At 46.1% G+C, this 20,213-nt stretch overlaps 1 protein-coding gene across 5 annotated transcripts in view; it reads left to right on the top strand.

Annotated features, from left to right (window-relative positions):
* Positions 1–9,502, top strand: part of ACTN4 (actinin alpha 4) — a 99,202-nt gene extending 89,700 nt beyond the window's left edge. For 2 of the 5 annotated variants that reach the window (XM_070950205.1, XM_070950203.1), the window contains exons 15-21: positions 719–901; positions 1,078–1,212; positions 2,200–2,379; positions 3,976–4,122; positions 6,082–6,147; positions 6,635–6,793; positions 7,229–9,502. In XM_070950205.1, the coding sequence (XP_070806306.1) occupies positions 719–901; positions 1,078–1,212; positions 2,200–2,379; positions 3,976–4,122; positions 6,082–6,147; positions 6,635–6,793; positions 7,229–7,387 (1,029 nt within the window). In that variant the 3' untranslated portion in view covers positions 7,388–9,502. Of the gene's footprint in view, positions 1–718; positions 902–1,077; positions 1,213–2,199; positions 2,380–3,975; positions 4,123–5,436; positions 5,518–6,081; positions 6,148–6,634; positions 6,794–7,228 lie in introns of all 5 variants that reach the window. The other 3 variants (XM_070950204.1, XM_070950202.1, XM_070950201.1) reach the window with 2 other exon arrangements.
* Positions 9,503–20,213: the final 10,711 nt, after the last annotated feature.

The raw sequence follows: 20,213 nt of genomic DNA, 5'->3' as shown, positions 1-20,213 counted from the left end.
TGCTAAGTAGAAGCTTCAAAGAGGCAACACATCTGTAATTATGCCAGACTTTTAATATTAAAAAATAAATAAATAAATAGGAGAACCTTCAGCTACTTACCGTATTTTTCGGAGTATAAGACGCACCTTTCCCCCCCCCCCCTAAAAAAGGGTGAAAATTTGGGTGCGTCTTATACACCGAATGTAGTCCCGCCCAGCCTTTGGGGCGGTTTCACAGGCTGAAAAAAGCCTCTGAAACCTCCGTTTAAGAGGCTGAAAAAAAAGCAAGGCGCAGAGCTCACAACCGACGAACCTGTTGCTAAAGTTCATCTCTGGGAACAGCTGATTGGGGGTATTCCGGGAGGCCGATCCACCCTCAATCAGCATTTTTCTTATTTTCCTCCCTAAAAACTAAGGTGTGTCTTATAGTCCGAAAAATACGGTATAAGTGCAAACTCCAACTCCAGATGGAAGTTTTTCTAGCTGGCTTCCGTCCCATCCCAGAACTTCTTGGTGGGGAGGGGGGAATTTCCCCCTCACGCTCCGTCCCGCTGCAAATGGAAGAAGCCCAACTTGTTCTGGGAAACATCTGGATTCCCACCAAGATAAATGAGTACTTCATGATGGCAGCAGGGATGAACCTGGGGACACCCCGTTCGTGTCTTTTCTGGGCGCGGGGCTGGGGCTGAAACGATCTGGCCTCGCCCATCTTGACTTGGAATGTGTGGTTCCTTTCCAGGGCTTGATTGCTGCCCACGATCAGTTCAAATCCACGTTGCCCGATGCCGACAGAGAACGAGAAGCCATCTTGGGCATCGAGAGCGAAGCACAGAAGATTGCAGACTACAACAACATAAAGCTCTCCGGGAACAATCCTTACACTTCGGTCACGCCTCAGATCATCAACTCCAAGTGGGAAAGGGTGGGTACTCCTGTGCTTCCCGGGCCGTCCGATATGCACACTCAGTAGGCGGAGCTGAAGACAGAGCCTGCCCGCCTTGGGCTGCAACCCGAGTTCTCCCTAAGCCGTGGGGTGGGTGGGTGGGGAGCCCAGGGACGTCGCCTTCAATGGTGGCTCTCTTCCTTTGGGTCCGACAGGTCCAGCAACTGGTACCCAAGAGGGACAGCGCCCTTCAGGATGAGCAGAGCAAGCAGCAGTCCAATGAACGCTTGCGCCGACAGTTCGCCAGCCAGGCCAACATCGTGGGGCCCTGGATCCAGACCAAAATGGAGGTGAGAAGCTTTGCCCGGGAATCTTGAGCTTCTGGTGGCAAGGGAAGCTGGATTGCCAACCCAACTAAGGGCACCGGTGGTTAAGACCGCGGAGCCCGTGGGTCTCTCTCTCTTTATGTGAGCCTCCCCAGCAGGGGTGAAATGGTCCCGGTTTGGACCGGATTGGGCGATCCGGTAACGATTGTGGCAGGTGGTTCAGAGAACCGGTAGCAATGGCGGCACGAGGCTCCGCCCAGGTGTTGTTACTTCCTGCTTTTAAAAGGTTAAAAAAAAGGCTCTGATGATCGTGCGCCATAGCTCTGATTGTCAGAGCCTTTTTTTTTAACTTTTAAAAGCATTTTTTTACAATCTATTCGCCCGAATAGGTTGTAAAAAAATGCTTTAAAGAAGTTAAAAAAAAAAAAAAAAACAAGTTGGCCACACCTACTGTTCTGTTCCCCAGGCATCTGGCTCCACTGGGAACAGGCAGATAAACTCTAGCAAACAGGTTTTCATACAGATCGTTTATTAGGGTATCCTCAAACATAGACTTACAATCTTGGTGAGTCCAGGTGAGATTCATCCTGATTTCGTAATCTGTCCCATTTCCTAGTGTAAAATGATGGTAGTTCTGTCCCCCTGTACAGAAAGCATGCTTCTCTCTTCTGTGGTAATTCAAAATGGCCAGGTCTTTTTTTTTGCACCAGGCAGAGAGCCTCAGTTGTCAATCAGACACACTGATATGGTCACATGTCATGGACTACATTTCCTATAATGCAATCTATCTCTCTACATCTCCCGCAATGCAATCTCTTAAGGAGACAGCTCTTAATCCTTAAGGTAACTAATTCACTAGGACTCACTATCTGTAACAGCACACCCACCCAGTCACATGACCACCACCATCACCAAGCCACGCCCACAGAACCGGTAGTAACGAATTTGACATTTCACCCCTGCTTCCAAGCAAGTGTGTCAACCCAATCCCATTGGCCTTCCCTTGAGCAGGAGATTGGGCGCATCTCCATTGAGATGAATGGCACCCTGGAGGACCAGCTGAATCACCTCAAGCAATACGAGCTGAACATCGTCGAGTACAAACCCAACATCGACGTCTTGGAACAGCAGCACCAGCTCATCCAGGAGGCCCTGATCTTCGACAACAAGCACACTAACTACACCATGGAGGTGAGGACACAGCCGAGGGGCGGGGGTTGCTCTATGGCAGTGTTTCTCAACCTTGGTAGCTTGAAGATGGGTGGACTTCAACTCCCAGAATCCCCCAGCCAGCAGCGCTGGCTGGGGGATTCTGGGAGTTGAAGTCCACCCATCTTCAAGCTACCAAGGTTGAGAAACACTGATCTATGGGGAAGGTGGATGAAGGCCAGTAAGGGGAGAGACTTCCAATAAGCATCCAGGGCCTTCACAGCAGCTTTTATCCTGTACGTCGTCCAGACTAGGGATGGGAGCTGGGCTGTAATTTTAACACACAGCTGAATACGCACCAGGGGGGAACGTTGTGTATGTGTGCGCGTGTGAACGTGCTCTCAGCAGGCCTCCTTCTCCTTGTGTTCTCACCAGCTGGGTAGATTCAACTTTTGACATCCTTGTTTGAAACGTGCTCGGGTGTTGTTTTCCTTCTCGTTGCTTTAGCCATGTGTGTGTCTATTAAACAAGCAGATGGGATTGCTGAAAATAGCTTTCATTCAGACGAATGTCCAAGAGTGCCAGGAGAAAAGGGTAGAGTGATTTGATAGAGTAGGGTAGGGTAGGGTAGGGTAGGGTAGGGTAGAGTAGAGTAGAGTAGAGTAGAGTAGAAGTAGAAGTAGAAGTAGAAGTAGAAGTAGAAGTAGAATGGAGGATAGGAATAGAATAGAATAGAATAGAATAGAATAGAATAGAATAGAATAGAATAGAATAGAATAGAATAGAATAGAATAGAATAGAATAGAATAGAATAGAATAGAGGAATGAAGAGAAGAGAATAGGAATAGAATGCAGAAGAGAAGAGGAGAGGAATAGAATAGAGTACAGAATAGAGAAAAATAGAATAGAATAGAATACAATTGAATTGAATTCTTTATTGGCCAAGTGTGATTGGACACACAAGGAATTTGTCTTTGGTGTATATGCTCTCAGTGTACATAAGGACAATAAAATACGTTCATCAAGAATAAAAAGATACAACACTTAGTGATAGTCAAGGTTACTAATAAGCTGTCAAATCGTACCAGGAAACAAATAAAAACAATATAAATTGAAAGATACATGTAACGTGGTTATAGTCATGAGTGAGAAGAGATAGATACTAGTAAGGAAGAGAAGATTAATAGTAATGGAGACTTAGTGAATAGTTTGACAGTTGAGGGAATTATTTGTTTAGCAGAGTGATGGCGTCGGGGGGAAAAACTGTCCTTGTGTCTAGTAGTTCTGGTGTGCAGTGCTCCATAGTGTCGTTTTGAGGGTAGGAGTTGAGACAGTTTATGTCCAGGATGCGAGGGGTCTGTAGACATTTTCCCAGCCCTCTTTTTGACTCGTGCAGTGTACAGGCCCTCCATGGAAGGCAGGTTGGTAGCCGTGGTTTTTTTCTGCAGTTCTAATGATCCATTGAAGTGTGTGTCTGTCTTAAATCAGCCATATGAACTTCAGGATGCTGCCTGGGCTAGTTGAGCAACTTTTAGGGGAAGGACATGTGAGGATGAAGCGATTATTAATTCATTCTGGCTGTTTATTTGTTTGTTCCCCCCCACCCCCACCCTTTCTTCCTTTCATTTTTCCATCCAGCACATCCGGGTTGGATGGGAACAGCTCCTTACCACCATCGCCCGGACTATCAACGAGGTGGAGAATCAAATCCTGACCCGGGACGCCAAAGGGATCAGCCAGGAGCAGATGCAAGAATTCCGGGCCTCCTTCAATCATTTTGACAAGGTACCCGAGTAGGAGAAGTGGGATAGCTGGGAGGGCCTCTCTCGTGTAGCCCATTTACACGCGTGGATGTTACCCACACGTCCTTCCTGGTTCTGGCTCTCCGAAGGGAAGCTGGGTAGCATTTCTTGTATATAGTCCAATTCAGGGGTAGAAGAGACAAAAGAGGTGGGCATCTTAACTGGAGGTTTTCAAAAATAGATTGGACAGCCATTTGACTGGGATATTTGTTTGTTTTATTAAATTTATGTTTTATTAAATTTATATACCGCCCTACTCCCGAAGGACTCAGGGCGGTGAACAGGCACAGAATAAAATACATAAATAACAAAAGTTAGAAACAATTTAAGGGATGGGATAAGGCTCCTGTCTTGAGCAAGGGGTTGAACTAAAAGACCTTCGAAGTCCCTTCTAGCCTTACGATTCTATGATTTAGACCAGGGGTCTCCAGCCTTGGCAACTTTAAGACTTGTGGACTTCAACTCCCAGAATTCTGGGCGTTGAAGTCCACAAGTCTTAAAGTTGACACGCTTGGAGACCCCTGATTTAGGCTACGTCAAGGATATTGTTTCGTTTTTACTCCTAGATACTGCTAGGTATTATCTTAGTTTCGTAGCCACGTAGATCCCCGTCTTTAAAAAAGGAAGCCCAACCTGACACAGTCAGGATCATCCAGTTCTTCTGGATCGGGATTATAATCTGGGTTTTCTTAAACCAAGCCTTAAGATCCCTGTAGCAACCTCCGTCTACCTCGGCTGGTATGAAACGAGACCGGGTCTCGATCCGTCCCGCCCAGATCATGAAACCTACTACTAACCATCCTTTCTCCTGGTCTCCATAACACAAGGATCCTTTGGGGTCAAGCGATGCTAGGGCCATCGTTCTTGCCTTTGCCCGTCACCTAAAAAGAGGGCCAGGGTGAGCTCGATACAGCTCCCCAACCCCAAGCATTGGGGTGCAGATTGGGCTGCCCTGGCGCAGACTGTGGCCATGCAGTTCCAGGGCATTGGATTTCTGCCAGCAGGTGGGGTCCCCAGCTTAAGCAGGGGTGAAAGATAACTTGGCCAGCCCTTGTTGGCCTTTCCTTCTTCCACCAGCTATGGGGAGACAGCCCCCCACTTCCTGTCTGGGCTAAGAGTCCTAAGCTGGTTTGGATCTCACACACACAACCCAACAGCCAGCCTTGAACTAACGGCGTGTCTTTTCCCCTCTGCTCCGCCTTCCTCGCCTTCACGGGGGGCCTCCCTGCCACCCCCCGCCTTTCCTCGACGGGCGTGCCGTGCCCTGCGCCCCTTCCTATCCGCGGCCTGGCGGTAGGACCACGGCGGCTCCCTGGGACCCGAAGAGTTCAAGGCCTGTCTCATCAGCTTGGGATACGATGTGGAGAATGACCGACAGGTACCCGTTGCCCCGTGAATCGCGCCGCCCGCCAGTGACGAGATTGCAATTAACCGATTTCCTTTCTCTCTTCCTTCGCTACGTTCTCCTCTTCCCTCCCTTCTCTCTGACTATCGTGCTGATGTTTGGTATCTGGTCCCCTTTGACTGCTCCTGCCCCCTACCACCCCCCACCCCCCTTGTGCTGATCCCCATCCCAAATACTTTCCGACTGACTTTTCTCTTTCTGCGTCTTTTCCTCCTCCTGTGGGGTCGATGCTTTTTTCATCGTCGACTCTCGGCATGCTTTACCCATCTCTGCTCGCCCGCCACTTTTCCTTCCTTCCTTCCTTCCTTCCTTCCTTCCTTCCTTCCTTCCTTCCTTCCTTCGTTCCTGTCTGTCCTTCCTTCCTTCCTTCCTTCGTTCCTGTCTGTCCTTCCTTCCTTCCTTCCTTCCTTCCTTCCTTCCTTCCTTCCTTCCTGTCTGTCCTTCCTTCCTTCCTTCCTTCCTTCCTTCCTTCCTTCCTTCCTTCCTTCCTTCCTTCCTTCCTTCCTTCCTCCCTTTTCTGTTGGCTGCTTGGAATAGAAGCGCACGGGGAGCATGGATGCAGATGACTACAGAGCCCTCCTTATCTCCACGGGATACAGCCTGGTACGCTCTCTGCTTTTGCCTTTCTCTTGGCTCTCTCGCTGCTCTGACGCTGCTGCTCCAGCTCATCTCTTTGCCTTTTTTGGCAACGGCTTTCAGATCATGCCTTGAATGTGACATTGGGGAGGGGAGGGGAAATCATGCAGACTGGTGGGTGGGTGAGGACAGAAGAACGAGAAAACCGTGAGTTAATGCTCAGACTGAGCTGCATTTTTCAAACTTGGCGACTTTAAGAGGTGTGGACTTCGACTCCCAGAATTCCCCAGCCAGCAGGGGCCATGCAGAGAGGCTGGGGAATTGTGGGAGTTGAAGTCCGCATGTTTTTAACCTTGCCAAAGATCAGAAACCCACCAACGAAGGATTCAAGAGTTCCTGCTTTGGCACACATTGTGTGTGTGTGTGCAGAACCCTTCAGAAGTGGGCCTGGGTTCCGTCATCCTGCAGGAAGAATTGAGTCTTGTTCTCCTCCCCACCTACCCTCCCTTATCAGGGCGACGCAGAGTTCAACCGGATCATGAGCGTCGTAGACCCCAACAACAGCGGTGTGGTGACTTTCCAAGCCTTCATCGACTTCATGTCCCGGGAAACAACCGACACAGACACGGCTGATCAGGTCATTGCTTCCTTCAAGGTTCTGGCTGGAGACAAGGTGAGCTGAAGGACTTCGTTGCCTGCAGAATTTGGCCAGGGTTGTTTTGGCAGGGATGTGGGGCTTCCAGAAGTGGGGAGAAGCTGGCTAGAGGCAGGCCCAATGATCCTGGGAAATGGGCCCTCCCACTGCACTAAAGAACTGGCTAACCAGGTTGGGTAGCATCACGAGCCATGATGGCACAGTGGTTCGAATGCAGTATTGCAGGCTAACTCTGCCACTCACCAGCAGTTCGATCCTGACCGGCTCAAGGTTTGACTCGGTCTTCCATTCTTCCAAGGTCGGTCAAATGAGGATCCAGATTGTTGGGGGCAATGTGCTGACTCTGTAAACCGCTTAGAGAGGGCTGTAAAGCGGTATATAAGTTATATAAATATATAAGTCTAGGTGCTCTTGCTATGGTTATCACAAGACCCGCTTCTCTCCCCCGCTCAGAACTACATCACAGCGGAGGAACTGCGGCGAGAGCTCCCTCCAGACCAGGCAGAATACTGCATTGCCCGGATGGCACCTTACCAGGGTCCCGACACCATTGCCGGGGCCCTCGACTACAAATCCTTCTCCACGGCGCTGTACGGCGAGAGCGACCTGTGAGGGTGTGGCAACGGCGGCAGCGGCAAGCGCTGGCACTTCTTAGGAAGGGAGGAGGGGAGGCCCATTCCGTTTCCTTCCACACCGTATCTTTGTTTTCTCTCTCTTTCTCTCTGCCTCTTCCTCTCACTCGCACACACCCACCCACCCGCCCACCGCACCAACGGGACTACCCCACGCTATTCCTTTTCTCTGAAGACGAGAAGCTGCCTCCTCTCATTTTTTTTTCTTTTTATCTATTTTTTTTAAAATTGTGACTTCTAGGAGCACGGTTACCTATGCAACAGCCATGGTTTTTTTCGGGGGCCCTTCGGCAAGACACCCCCCCCAGACCCCCTCCAGAGGGACTCAGCAGCCCCGTTGATTATTGCATCGCTGTGACGGGCAGGAAGAATCATGGGTGCCGGAGCGCCAAGTCCAGCAAACAAGCATCCAGACACAGTTTGGGAAGGGGGTTTGTTCAACTTATATCCCTTGGTATGGGAAGGGGGTATATATATATATTTTTCTTATCATGTTCAAAAAGTAGGGGAAAGCTTTTTTATAGGCTCTGTTGTCCCGTCCCCTGCTTCGTTTCTCATTCTTTGTTTTTAATTTATGTAGCTGGTAGGCAGGAACTAAACAGTGCTGGTGCATGGATAATAGGGGGATCGAGCGGGCACCCAATTTTCTCTGGATGTGTGTATGTTTTAATGCTGGACAGGATTCTCGTTCCTTCCCCTTCTTAGGTTAGGCACTTCCTTTCTTCTCTTTCCATGCTAGGACCTTCCTTTGCCGTCTTAAAAAACCCATTACCCACTTTTTAATTTAGCAACGCCAAAGCGAGCTGACCCTACCCCCTTTCTCAGCCGTGTTCAGCACAGTAGGGAGGCACAGTTGTTGGACCTGGGCAGGGGTCTCTCGGGCCCACGATGACTCCTGCCCCCCAGCCCTTGTTGAAATACGTTCCCGGGTGGCCGGTGCTTCTAACATTCTGCCTTAGAAGAAGTGGGCTATCGTTATTTGGGTGGAGGGCACTTCTGGCTGAGAATGCAAACGCGTCCCCACTGTCCAACACACACACACACACACACACACACAATATCTCTGCTGCCGTTTGGACTCTTCTTGGATCCAAGAAGGCAAAACAAGCCAGGATTTGCTTGCAAAGGTGGCCTGGGGTTTTCCCATTTTTGCACGTTTTCTCTCCCCCCACCCCCCCCATTGTGGGGCAGTGACTAAGATAAAGGAAAAGGGGATATTGACCCATGGAGCATCCACCGTTATTTTGGAAGGGGGATTCTTAAGGGAAGGCATATGGGAAGCTTTGGCTGGTGGGACCACGAAAGAAGGATGTGCAAATGTCAGGTTTGCAAAACGGGGCAGGAAGAAACCGGCAAACCTTTCGCCAGGAAGTCCTCCGAACCTGCTCAGCTGTTCCTGTTGTGGTTTTTTTGGGGGGTGGGTGGGGAGGAGAGGGCAGCATCAAGTCTTCCTTCTCCTTTTTCTCTGAATAACACTTTCGATCCGTCGCTTCTCCCTCGTAGGTCTGTTTGTAATTTCTCCTTCATCATGGTGCAGGGTTTTCTGAGGACCAAATTCAAAATTCAAAGAGAACCATGCAAATCTCAATTGTTTTTTGTTTTGTTTTTTAAAGAGACACAGCAAATTGGTTGCAATTTAACAACAATCCAGAAGGTTATTATTATTATTAAATATAAATATATATATTCCTCTAGCATTGTATATTGTTAATTGATTGGGGTGGGGACACATTGTTTCTGTCCCTTTCCTGGCCCCCCCTGTTTTCAACATGTAGTTAAGGGTTACGGCTGCCTCTAGCACCATAAACTAACATTTCCACACTGTTTTGGGGGTGGGGGAGTTAGGAGGGCATCCTTTCGGTTTTGTTTCTCTCTCTCTCTTTTTTTTCTCTTTGCCATCAGGAAAAAGTTTAATGACTTATTTTATTGCAGTTGCTACAAAAATCTGTCTACCAAGGGTAAAAGCCCTGACATAATAAGGAGTAACCAGGTTCTGTCTGCCTCTACTGGCCATCAAATCTGTTCTAAAATTTCCACACTTTTCTGAGGAAGCAGCTCTCCTTGCTCTTGGGAAACCAGACAATAAAATATAATATTTTTAAGGGTGAGTTCAAGTGTTGTTTTTTCCCCCTATTGCCTTCTCCAAGATTCTTCCAGACTGTTATGGCTCACCCGTATGTAGTTGCTTTTTTCTCACGGTAAAGGTAAAGGTTCCCCTCACATATATGTGCTAGTCGTTCCCGACTCTAGGGGACGATGCTCATCTCCGTTTCAAAGCCGAAGAGCCAGTGCTGTCCGAAGACGTCTCCGTGGTCATGTGGCCGGGATGACTAAATGCCGAAGGCGCATGGAACGCTGTTATCTTCCCACCGAAGGTGGTCCCTATTTTTCTACTTGCATTTTTTACATGCTTTCGAACTGCTAGGTTGGCAGAAGCTGGGACAAATAACGGGAGCTCACCCCGTTACGTGGCACTAGGGATTCGAACCGCCGAACTGCCGACCTTTCGATCGGCAAGCTCAGCATCATAGTCACTGACACCGCGTCCCTTTTTTCCCCTTAGAAAGCTTAATTAAGCAGAGAGTCTGGCTTAGCCCAGATTTATCCACCTTCCAAACCGTGGTCAGAAAATGCTGACCCTGACGTTCGGTTTCTAAAGTTGTTCCCCAACCTGGTTTATTAGGAAGCTGCTTTGATCCGAAGCTTAGGAAATCAACGGAAGAGAGAAGTGGTCCTTGGTAGACGGCATCCTTAGCGAGCCGACCATCTCCCATCATCAGTAGAATCTACTCCAGATAATTCTCAATTTAAGACCGTAGTTGAGCCTGAAGTTATGGTCATAAGTCACAGCATTACGTGACAGGCCCTGATTTTTTTTATTTTTATTTTTTTGCAATGGTTGTTAAGCAAATGCCACAATGGATAACTGAATCCATTTTATCGGATGGGGTTTTTTTGGGGGGGGGGGGGGGGGAGGAACTGGAAGTAAACACTGGAAAGGAGCAAAAAAAAAAAAAAGTCAAATCAGTCACAGCACCCTACAAATGGCTGTAAATTCAAGCCAGTTGCCAAACCCTAATCACGTGGCTATATAGGGTGCGGCCATCGTAATTTTGAAAATGGGTTGAAAGTAGCTTTTGTGGGAGGGTTTCAGCCATCCAAAACAGTTCATCCCAGGTGAATGGCTATGTGTAATAAATAGGTTTATTTTTGTAATCCTACCTGATGAATATATGTTCCCCTCTGGAGAACGCCATGCAATTATACATTGTGCTGAGGGTTTGTTTGCTTTTAAAATAAAAGTGCCCTTCATTCATTCATTCATTCAAGGCTTCATTAGAGCCTTGGTAGTACAGTGGTCTAAGGCACCCTGTTATTAAGACCAGCTGCCTGCAATTACTGCAGGTTTGAATCTCGCCAGGCTCAAGGTTGACTCAGCCTTCCATCCTTTCTAAGGGAGGTAAATTGAGGACCCAGTTTGTGCGGGCAATAAGCTGACTTTGTATAAAATATATAGAATGGCGGCATATAAATCAAAATTAAAAAAAAAAATTCAATAAATTGAGAGAAGGAAGCTGCTATACCTGGGCTGGAAAAGACTTGAGTCTCCATTAAAAAAAGAAGTCACAAGAAGGGACAGGGTTGGGAAATGTTTTTGAGAGATCTCCCTAGTCCAGTATATACGCATGACAATTTGTCTTCCACTAATCACATGTTTTTGTCATAGCATGCATGGCCCATAAACCAGTTGGACTGGAAAGAGTTTCAGGGACCAATCCAGTATGGACTTAGGTGGCTGAATCAAAAATTACCAGCAGTATTTTATTGTTTATTATTTATTCACTTCCTGTCCTTTTCTAGCAGTATTTCTCTGAAATATGATTGGTACAGTAAAGACGTCTAGGGAAAAATCCATTTATAAATGTTTCTCAGTATAAAGTTTTGCTTTCCTGGTTCATCTTTGGCCTGGAATTTCTTCCTAAGTTCGAGGAAAAAGGTACAATGTGGAGAATTTTAGTCAACTTGGACTCTGATCCTAAAGCAGTGTAGGATCTGGTTGTCTTCCAAAATTCCCTCACCAGCATGGCTGCCAAGCCAGAGAAGCAGTTGTGTTCATACATGTAAGAGCAGTATCGTTTTTATGATTGATTTGACAGGAGACCAAATTTTTAATTGGGTGGTTCTGGGTGTGAATGAGGAAGAACAAGTTCAGGTGATGGGAAATTGAAGCTGTGCCTGTGATGTGTGTGTCACCTTGACTTTTCTGACCGTACCCTTTGGACACTCCTGAAGGCTGAAGTAGATCCAGAAAATCCAAATAACATTTATTTTTGACGTTCCAAATAAAAGCAGACAGACCCACCCAAGATGTGCTGTCTTATGATTTATGATGCCACCTCAGAATGACAACAGGATAGCCCTCCGATGTTGGCTGCAAAATCAACTTATAAAATAGCCTGAATGCATGATTTGATTTGCATGACTCTTGTCAGCCTTCATCAAACCTAGGATTGCTGGTTTCATTTTTCCTCTCCCAGCTGAAGACTACTTTCTCCAGCTTGATGTCGCCATCCATTCCCAGGAAACGGATGGCCTTGGGTGAAAGACGATGGTCAAATTCGGAAAGCAAAATGTCGTTCTCCATTATCTGGCAAAAAAGAAAAAGAAAAGAAAAGACAGCAAAGCAGATAAATCTCCAATTGTATCAGGAGTGTGATTCCCCCAAGCTTGGTGATGGTGAAGAGAAGGTTTTATAATCTCATCTATCCTTCATAGTTAAGCGAGGTCAGGCCTGGTTAATATTTGAATGGGAAACTAGCATGTTGCGGGCCTGTGTAAGACCAACTGGAAACTCTTGCTAAGAAACAGACTTGTAAGAAAGCACTGTAATTCTGGTTCACAAATTCATCTTAATGCCTGGAATTAAACAGTATAGAAGATGTTTCTGCCCAGAATTTTCATACATCTTATAGGTGTTCACCATCAAGAAAGCCCTTTGCACCTGTCCTCACAATCCCTTTCATAAGGGATTCATAAGCTAGAGAACAGAGCTCTGTATATTATGTTTTTTTAAGGAAGTAGTCCTGGTCTTCAGCCATTAGATTGGGTGAAGATTAGAACCCTTGCTCTTCAGGGAAGTGAGGGAAGTTTGCAACATCTGGCCCAACTGAGTACACAACTGTTTTTGCTAGCCAAGGTGAGCTGGACGTTAAGTGATAATTATACTATCCTGATGTCCTCCAGATGGGCTCACATTTGCCAGCCAAGTTGGCCAAAGCACATCTGGATGACACGAGATTGGAGAAGGCTTTTCTACTGAATCCCAATATTTCTGGACTTCATTATCCTCACCCTAAACATTTATGCTAAAGTCCCAAATGATTTTGACTTCCAATATGGTTGTCCAATATATAGGACAACCACTATCCCCAGTCTCTACTTCTTGTGCAACCCTGTATTTAGTGAAGTGGCGGGCCAACCGTGCCATTAAGGAGGACAATCAATTCATCCCATCACCTTGTAACTTTTGCTGGTGACGATGAAAGAAATCTTGAACTTTTGGCCTGGCTGGAAGTGAGTTGCCGTCCGGATCTCTTTCCCCCACTGTTGATTTACAAAGCTGTTGAGAGTCAGGATGGGGCTGTTGGAAGAAGGTGGCGTCCTCTCGAAGTGGAGTTTGAATTTCAGAGGGATATTGGCCCCATTGAACTGCCCATAAGCAAATTCCACATGAAATCTGGAGAAGAACATCAGAGTCCGCTTGATTTTTTTGCCTTGTTTCCATTTGCCCTTCCTTGACCTTTTTCTAAAAGAAACCGACTGGCTTCTATAACATCTCCCATTGATTGTTCTCCTCACCGACCACCACTCACTGGGATAGGAAAGATGCATAATCTGCAACATTCCTGTTTAGGTCAACCCAACACAAATATGCCAAGCTAGTCAGCAGAGTTCTGGCTGGGGAATTCTGGAAGTTGGCTCACCTATCTTACAGTAGCATGTCTGAGAAACTCTGTTCTAACATCTGGAAGGCACTGAGTTTTTATAAATGGCCATGTAACATTTACAAGTTGCAGGGTGGATGGATTTCAAAGGGGCACAAAAATTCCCTGCTTCCCTAAAGTCTAAGAGTTGGCTGTCCATAACTTGTCAGTCAAAAGACCAAGCAACTCCATTTACATAGCTTGTTTTCACTTTGGTTAGCTTGAGAGGTCAACTCAACCTCGAGGTAAATCAACCATTCATTCCCCCAAACATGGGAATTCAGTAGCCTATTAAACATGATGTATGAACTCAACCCAAATAGTTGTTGATCCAGTGAAAGGGATTGGTGCTGAGTTACCCTTTGCTTTGCTTCAGAATGAGGCCTTCCAGCATCACCCAGGAGTCCGCATCAAAGCCCCACGGGACAGCCCGATTGTAAGGCATGCGCTGCAGGAGAGAAAAATCAAAGTGACAAATTGTACACTATGATTCGAGTCCTCTTGAGGACAAAAAGATGTCTGTAGGCCAAAATTATTGGTCTGGGAGTTGAAAATTTGGCTTCAAATTGCTGGGGAGACTCTACAGAAGCCTCATAGAGCCTGAGAAACAAGAGAGTGTCTTTGTTTCTCAGGCTCCATGAGAATATAATCTGCTAAACTCGGGTTAACTAAAATGTCTCTGTTCATATAATCTGCAATTTCCAAAGAAACTATATTATGGTTTAGCACAGTGACTCCAAACCTCCATTTAGCCTACTTTGTTAGGGAATCCTGCCAACTCTGATGGAGTTTAGGAAAACCATTAAGATGGGCACCCCCTTGCAATCATATACAGCTAGTACTCACTTAACCACCAGTCGGAGTAGCAACTGTTTCTAAGCGTCATAGTCACTAAGTGATACATTACACGATTGCAATGTCATAAGAACATTCCAATAGGAAACAAAGACAACAATACAAGCAATAATTCTTACTTTAAGATCAGAGGTTTATTGTTTCTAATAATTTGGAACATAAGACATGAATAGATATAAAATATATAATAGCATTAATACACTTGTATTAACAAGCCATTGCAATGGGGTCCAATGATATACAGCAGATCCTACATGGACTGCTATAAATCAAAGGGCTCCGAGCTGATCTCTAACCCTATCCTTTATACTCTTCTTCTAACCATATACATGCTTCACAACTTCAGTAACTGTCACTTTCCATAAACACCTGTGTACATTACTTTCAGTTCCTCATTTCCAAAGTTTCATTCTTCCTGTTTTAAATGTATCCATACAAGTGCATATTTTGCAAAAACATGTTTCACAGTTAACAACGGCTCAGCAGGATTACAAATAGCTCTGGTACATTTTGAAACCATCCTAGCTGAAAACTTTGGTTCTTTCTCCTGGAGCCTGCTGTCATCCATAGGATTGAATTATTCTAATAGATCAATAGGCTATATTTTTTGATTCTCACAGCAATTTGCAATTGTACAGCCGGCTTCTCCATTGACTCTGCTTGTTGGAAGCCAGCTGTGATGCGTACAAGTGGCAATTACACAACCATAGGAGGTTGTCATAAGCGCAAGGACTCATTGTAAAGTTACAACTTCCGTGCCACTTTGAACTGTCACAAAGCAAAGCAGTCACTAAGCAAAATCTACCTCTGCAATAGTGGCGAATATATCTAATGGATTATACTGATTTATGAAATGAAATGGTAGGTATGATGAGAGAATTGTATTATTGGGTTTTATTACGTTGGTTGTTCTACCCTTTTAACTGCACCTGAAAATGTAAACAGGTCACAAGGGAAGTGGCATCTGAGCTTGAGCAAAGAAATAAATAAATCTAGTTCTGGATTGAATTTAATCGAACAGGAATCTGGTCTATTCAAGTCCTTGCCCTTTGTTCATGTCATCCTGGAGTTTTCCAGTTGATTTTGCTATGACTGACTTCTTGGTGGCTTCCAACCTGTCACGAGTCTCAGGGATTTCTGGTCTTGCATTGAAATCTCTTACATACCAAGAAAATTTCTCTAAGCTGTTGTTTCTCGCATTTCCGCTGTTGCAGAACATTGATATGAAGACAGTGTCATCCACCTCCAGAGGGGTATAAAAAAAAAAAGTGAGTCAGATCTCTTTCAACAGAGATCCTTGTTGGTTCCTCTTTCCAAATTTCAGGATGTTTTCTGAAGTAAGGGTAGTTTCATGGTGTTTACTGAGCAACAGCTGAGATCCTAAAGAGTCGCTTTCATCTTTTTAATCCAGTTACCCTAAAACCTCTGATGAATCAAACCCCCAAATCATTCTTTTCTGCTTAGAAATGTTTAGAAATGTGAACACGAGCGTGTAACAGTACATGGCAACCAGGAGTGGATGGGTGTGAACATAGGTGTGTGGTTGTGGTTGTGGTTGTGGTTGTGGTGGAAACAATCATTATCACACCTATATGACTGAGGGACCACAAGAGGCTGCTGGGATTACCAGACACTCCCTTGAGGGAGCGAAGAAAATCTGCCCGGAGACGGAGAAAGCCCGCCAAAACTGAGCTAAACGGATATTTGACCAATCGCTGGCCGCTGACGTCATTGACAAGCGGTATAAATACCCGTTGTGAGGGGATTCGGCCCGCGCTTTTTTCCCCTTCAGGTCTGAGGGAAAAGCTGTTGATCGCTTCACAGAAATGGAGTCTGAAATAGATTCCCAGCACTCTTTTTTTATGATGATTTGGCTCACCAACCGGCCAAAGCTTCAGAGCAGAGTTTCCTGAATATAAGGGTGTGTAGACTTCAACTCCCAGGTAGCAAGGGTGAGAAACTCTGCTTCAGAATGTATTTATTTACGTGTCCTTTAAAAAAAAGAAAAGAAACCGCCCCTCTCCCTCATATAGGGTGACTCTGGACTGTGAATGTGGATCTTCCAGCCTGCTGCTGAAGGAATGCTGGGAAACGTAGTCCTGGAATGTAGCCGCGGCAGGCAGGCAGGACTTGCACTCACACACCCAAGAGGAGAAACCGGTCTCGGAACCGGTCGGCAGCTGCCTTACACCCGTGTGCTCTTGGAAAAGAGGACAGGCTGGGTAGGCCAGGCCAGGCCAGGCCAGATTGGAGGGAGAGGGGGCAAATTGTGATGCCCCCCACAATAGCCAGAGGAATGCAGAATTCAGTCCAAACCCCTGTCCTCCAAAGCCAAGTCAGGCCATTGGATCCTGCAAAGCTGCCCTTTGGCAGCCTGTCCCCGAATGGATAGGATTTTGGACACAAACACCCCCAAATGGTCAGAGGCACCTTTGGATGCCATCCGCAAGTCTGCTTCAAGCTCCCTCCCCAAATCCTGGGTTTAGTGTGGTTCTGCATCTCTGGTTTTTAAAGAACGCTGTCCCCTTCCCAGGTACCCCTTGCATTGCACAATGTGGCAAATTGCTCCCCTTCTTTGCTCCAGATGGAGGTCGAGGGTTGTAAAGTGCACATGGGAACACAGTTGGCCTCAAAGGCTAGCTGAACCTCTGTCCGTCCAGGTTGGGCTAATAAAATGTGACTATTTAGGAGGGGAAAAAATGCACTCCATCCTTTCTAGCAAATAGGTGGGGTGTTGGGCTTGAATCCAAACTCCATGGCAGATATCAGATGAGAAGCTGCTGTGGACTGACTAGGTTTATGCTAAGGTGAGATTGGTGCCATCTTGGTTTATTGAGTTGGTATCTGTAAACCATTGTGCAGTCAGATCATGTCAATCCCCACACAGGGCCTCTGCATCTTCCAGCCAGAGGGTAGTCCATAAAGTCAAGATGGTGAGTGCAAATCTGAAAGGAAAAGCCATACCTGTTTTTTTTTTAAAATATGCATTGCACTATTGTTTCAATTGTACCATTGTAGCCATCATCTTGACTTTTTGGACCATCTTTTGCAGACATGCCTGAACACAGCCATTAATGGTGACATCCCCTTCCCCTCTCCCTGCCTCCCCATCAAGACAACATACAAGCCGGAACTGCTCCAGCATTAATCATAACGGTTGTGCTACTTACAAAATTCTCGAATTCTACGGCCATCTCTACGGCGCTGGGCTGGAGGCAGGCTGGCAGCACGGCCCAGCCTCTTTATAGATGTCCGGGACTACCGTGAGCATCTTTCCTGAAGCAGCCCTGCCCACACCCACCAGGGCACGCTGAGTCAGGCCTCCCCAGGAGGGTGACATCAACCCTGCAGCTGTGACTTGATGCCCACAAGGCAGCTTCACCGGCTCTGCCGGCTCCCAGTGGAGAAAAACCAAAGGTTGGGCAATCAAGGAAACTTCACATCAGAGACAATCGGGGTGGGAGGGAGGGAAGTGCAGGGTGGGGCAGAGCCAGGTGGGCCAGTCCTGCAAAGGGAGACAGGGCAGAAGCTGCTGCAGGGCACTCTTTTAGTCTGGTGTGGAAAGAGCAGTAGATTCTTAACAGGATAGTTTGGTTGTGGTTTTTTTCCCCTGCCAGGCTAGGAAAAGATTTTGATTCAGAAAATGGGTTTTTCTACTTCCAGCTCCAGTGGGATTTGATTGTCATTGGAATTTAGGGATCTTCATTTTTTTTGTTTCTGCACGACAGTTTTGGTGATGTTGGGGGAGACTGTAAACCCCCCAGACAGGTTATGGATTGAAGCAGGAGCCATTGAAAGCCTCATCATCTTGACTTTTATGACCCCCACCTGGCAGATGGCACTAGCTTGAAGGGAAGATTTATCATTATGCTAATGGAGATCCAAGCCATTTCAGGAGACCTTTTTTTCACCACCAGGCTGTGATCCTGGATGACTCATAGCATATGTTTATTGATGAGTGCTTAGAAAGCAGGTAGAAGATAATGTTTTATTCATGAGCAAGAAATTCAAAACTTACCAGGCCACAGGTTGCACAAACACCCTTGTGAAAATATGTCTCTGAAATACAAGGGCTATCTTCAGCAGAAGAATATCCCTCGTACTCTGATTCTGTAGATCAAATTCCTGCATGATTTGAATACATTTGTGAAACAGTGAAAAGCAAATAATTGCTTAATTCAGAGATATGGTTCAGTAGTTTTCCTAGCCAAGCCTTTGTCTGGGGCCTAGGCCAAGCTTTAGACAGTATATTAAGGTCTGAATGCCCTCTGACAGAAAGAGAAATTAACTCGGCTATGAATATCTCTTATGATCACTGATGTTTGTTTTTAAAGACTCATCATAAATGAGGTGCATGTGCAACACAACATTCCTCTTACATGGTTGTTGGAGATTTAAGTAGACCTCCCCTCTAACCATAAACGTCTCTGGTCGGTCCCAGTGGGCAAATGGATTTTTCTGACTAAGGAGCACAATTCTGAGGTTTCCAGAAAAGTAGACAAATGTATTACAGCAGTTGCTCTTTGTAGTTACTAAATCTGAACAAACTCTAGTTATTCTATTGCTGCTATAAACATGAGTTTTTTTATGTTGAGTATTTTTTAATCTAAATGTGCTTTTGAGTTGTACATGAATAAAATCAGTAACTTGGTTATGAATTCAGTGGGTATTTTCAAATCTTTCCTCTTGAGAGTGATAGAGGTGGTTTTGTGGTATGGCAATGCTACGTTAGGAGACTACAGTGTTAATGCAGAGCAGTAGTTCGACTGCCTGTTTGCTACCCATGTTTGGTTCACTCTCATGTGCTTCCCAAGGTGTGCCACAGAAAGGCAAGCTAGGTCTGCATCAGAAAAAAAAACGAATGAATGGCTTTCTTGCAGTGTCTTCCAAGGCTCTCTCCCTCCACCAAAGCCATCTTACAAAGAGGCGTTGCAACCAGGAAGGTTCAGCACCGGCAGGATTCTAACCGCATGAAGCGCCAGCTCGTCTCCCCATTGAAGTGGTACCGATTTATCTACTTGTACAGCACATTCTTTTGAACTGCTAAGTGGGCAGAAGCTGAGGCAAATGACAGGAGCTCAGCCTTGCTAGGACTTGAATCACTGGAGCAAAGACCATGTCCAGAATCATTAAGCCATTCAACCATAGTTTCCATCTCTCGCTCCCCCCCTCAAAAAAAACCTCCCCAAAGGGCAACATAAGGACAATGTTCTAGATCCGTGATGGCAAACCTATGGCATGCATGTCAGAGGTGACACGCAGAACCCTCCGTGGGAACGTGCACCATCACCAGCTTTTCTGCTTTTCTCAGCTGCTCTTTGTGAGTGCTGGAGTGCCGGAAAATGGCCAAAAAACCAGACATAAAACAGGCTGTTTTCTGGGCTGTTTTCAGGCCTTTTTTGGGCCATTTTCAGGCCAAAAACAGCCCAAAAATGACCTGAAAACAGCCTGGAAAACGGTCAAAAATGCCCCAAAAACAGGCATGTGCACCGGCCAATTGGTGATTGGATTTCCAGCACTCCAGCGCGCGCACATGCACACACATTCCTGTTTGGGCATTTGGTGCCAAAAAGGTTTGTCATCACTGTTCTAGACAGAGAGATAAAAAAGAGATTCTGAATGGTCTCCTGGAGAGGCAATTCCATTGTTCTCCACTAGAGGAAGTATTTTATTTATCCCACCAGCATTGCAGAGTTCAGATTTCAATTCCTGAAGGCTGTGCTAGCTGGGAATGTATTTATTATAATTTATTTCATTTATTTGTATCCTGCTTTACCATTTTTACAGATGGCAAACAAATCCAACACGCATTCCTCCTTGTATTTTCCCCACAACAACAACCCTGTGAGGTGGGTTGGGCTGACAAAGGGTGACTGACTGGCCCAGAGTCACCCAGCTGACTTTCATGACCACACTGATTCAATGGGATTATGGGAGATGGAGTCTTATGCCTCTGGAAGGCACCAG

Source organism: Pituophis catenifer, unplaced genomic scaffold (genome assembly GCF_029215685.1).
Source record: "Pituophis catenifer annectens isolate HBS135680 unplaced genomic scaffold, rPitCat1.0.hap2 SCAF_9, whole genome shotgun sequence".
In the NCBI taxonomy this organism is placed as follows: Eukaryota; Metazoa; Chordata; class Lepidosauria; order Squamata; family Colubridae; genus Pituophis; species Pituophis catenifer.
The sequence above is the reverse complement of the archived record's forward strand: the minus strand, read 5'-3'. Positions and strand labels throughout refer to the sequence as shown.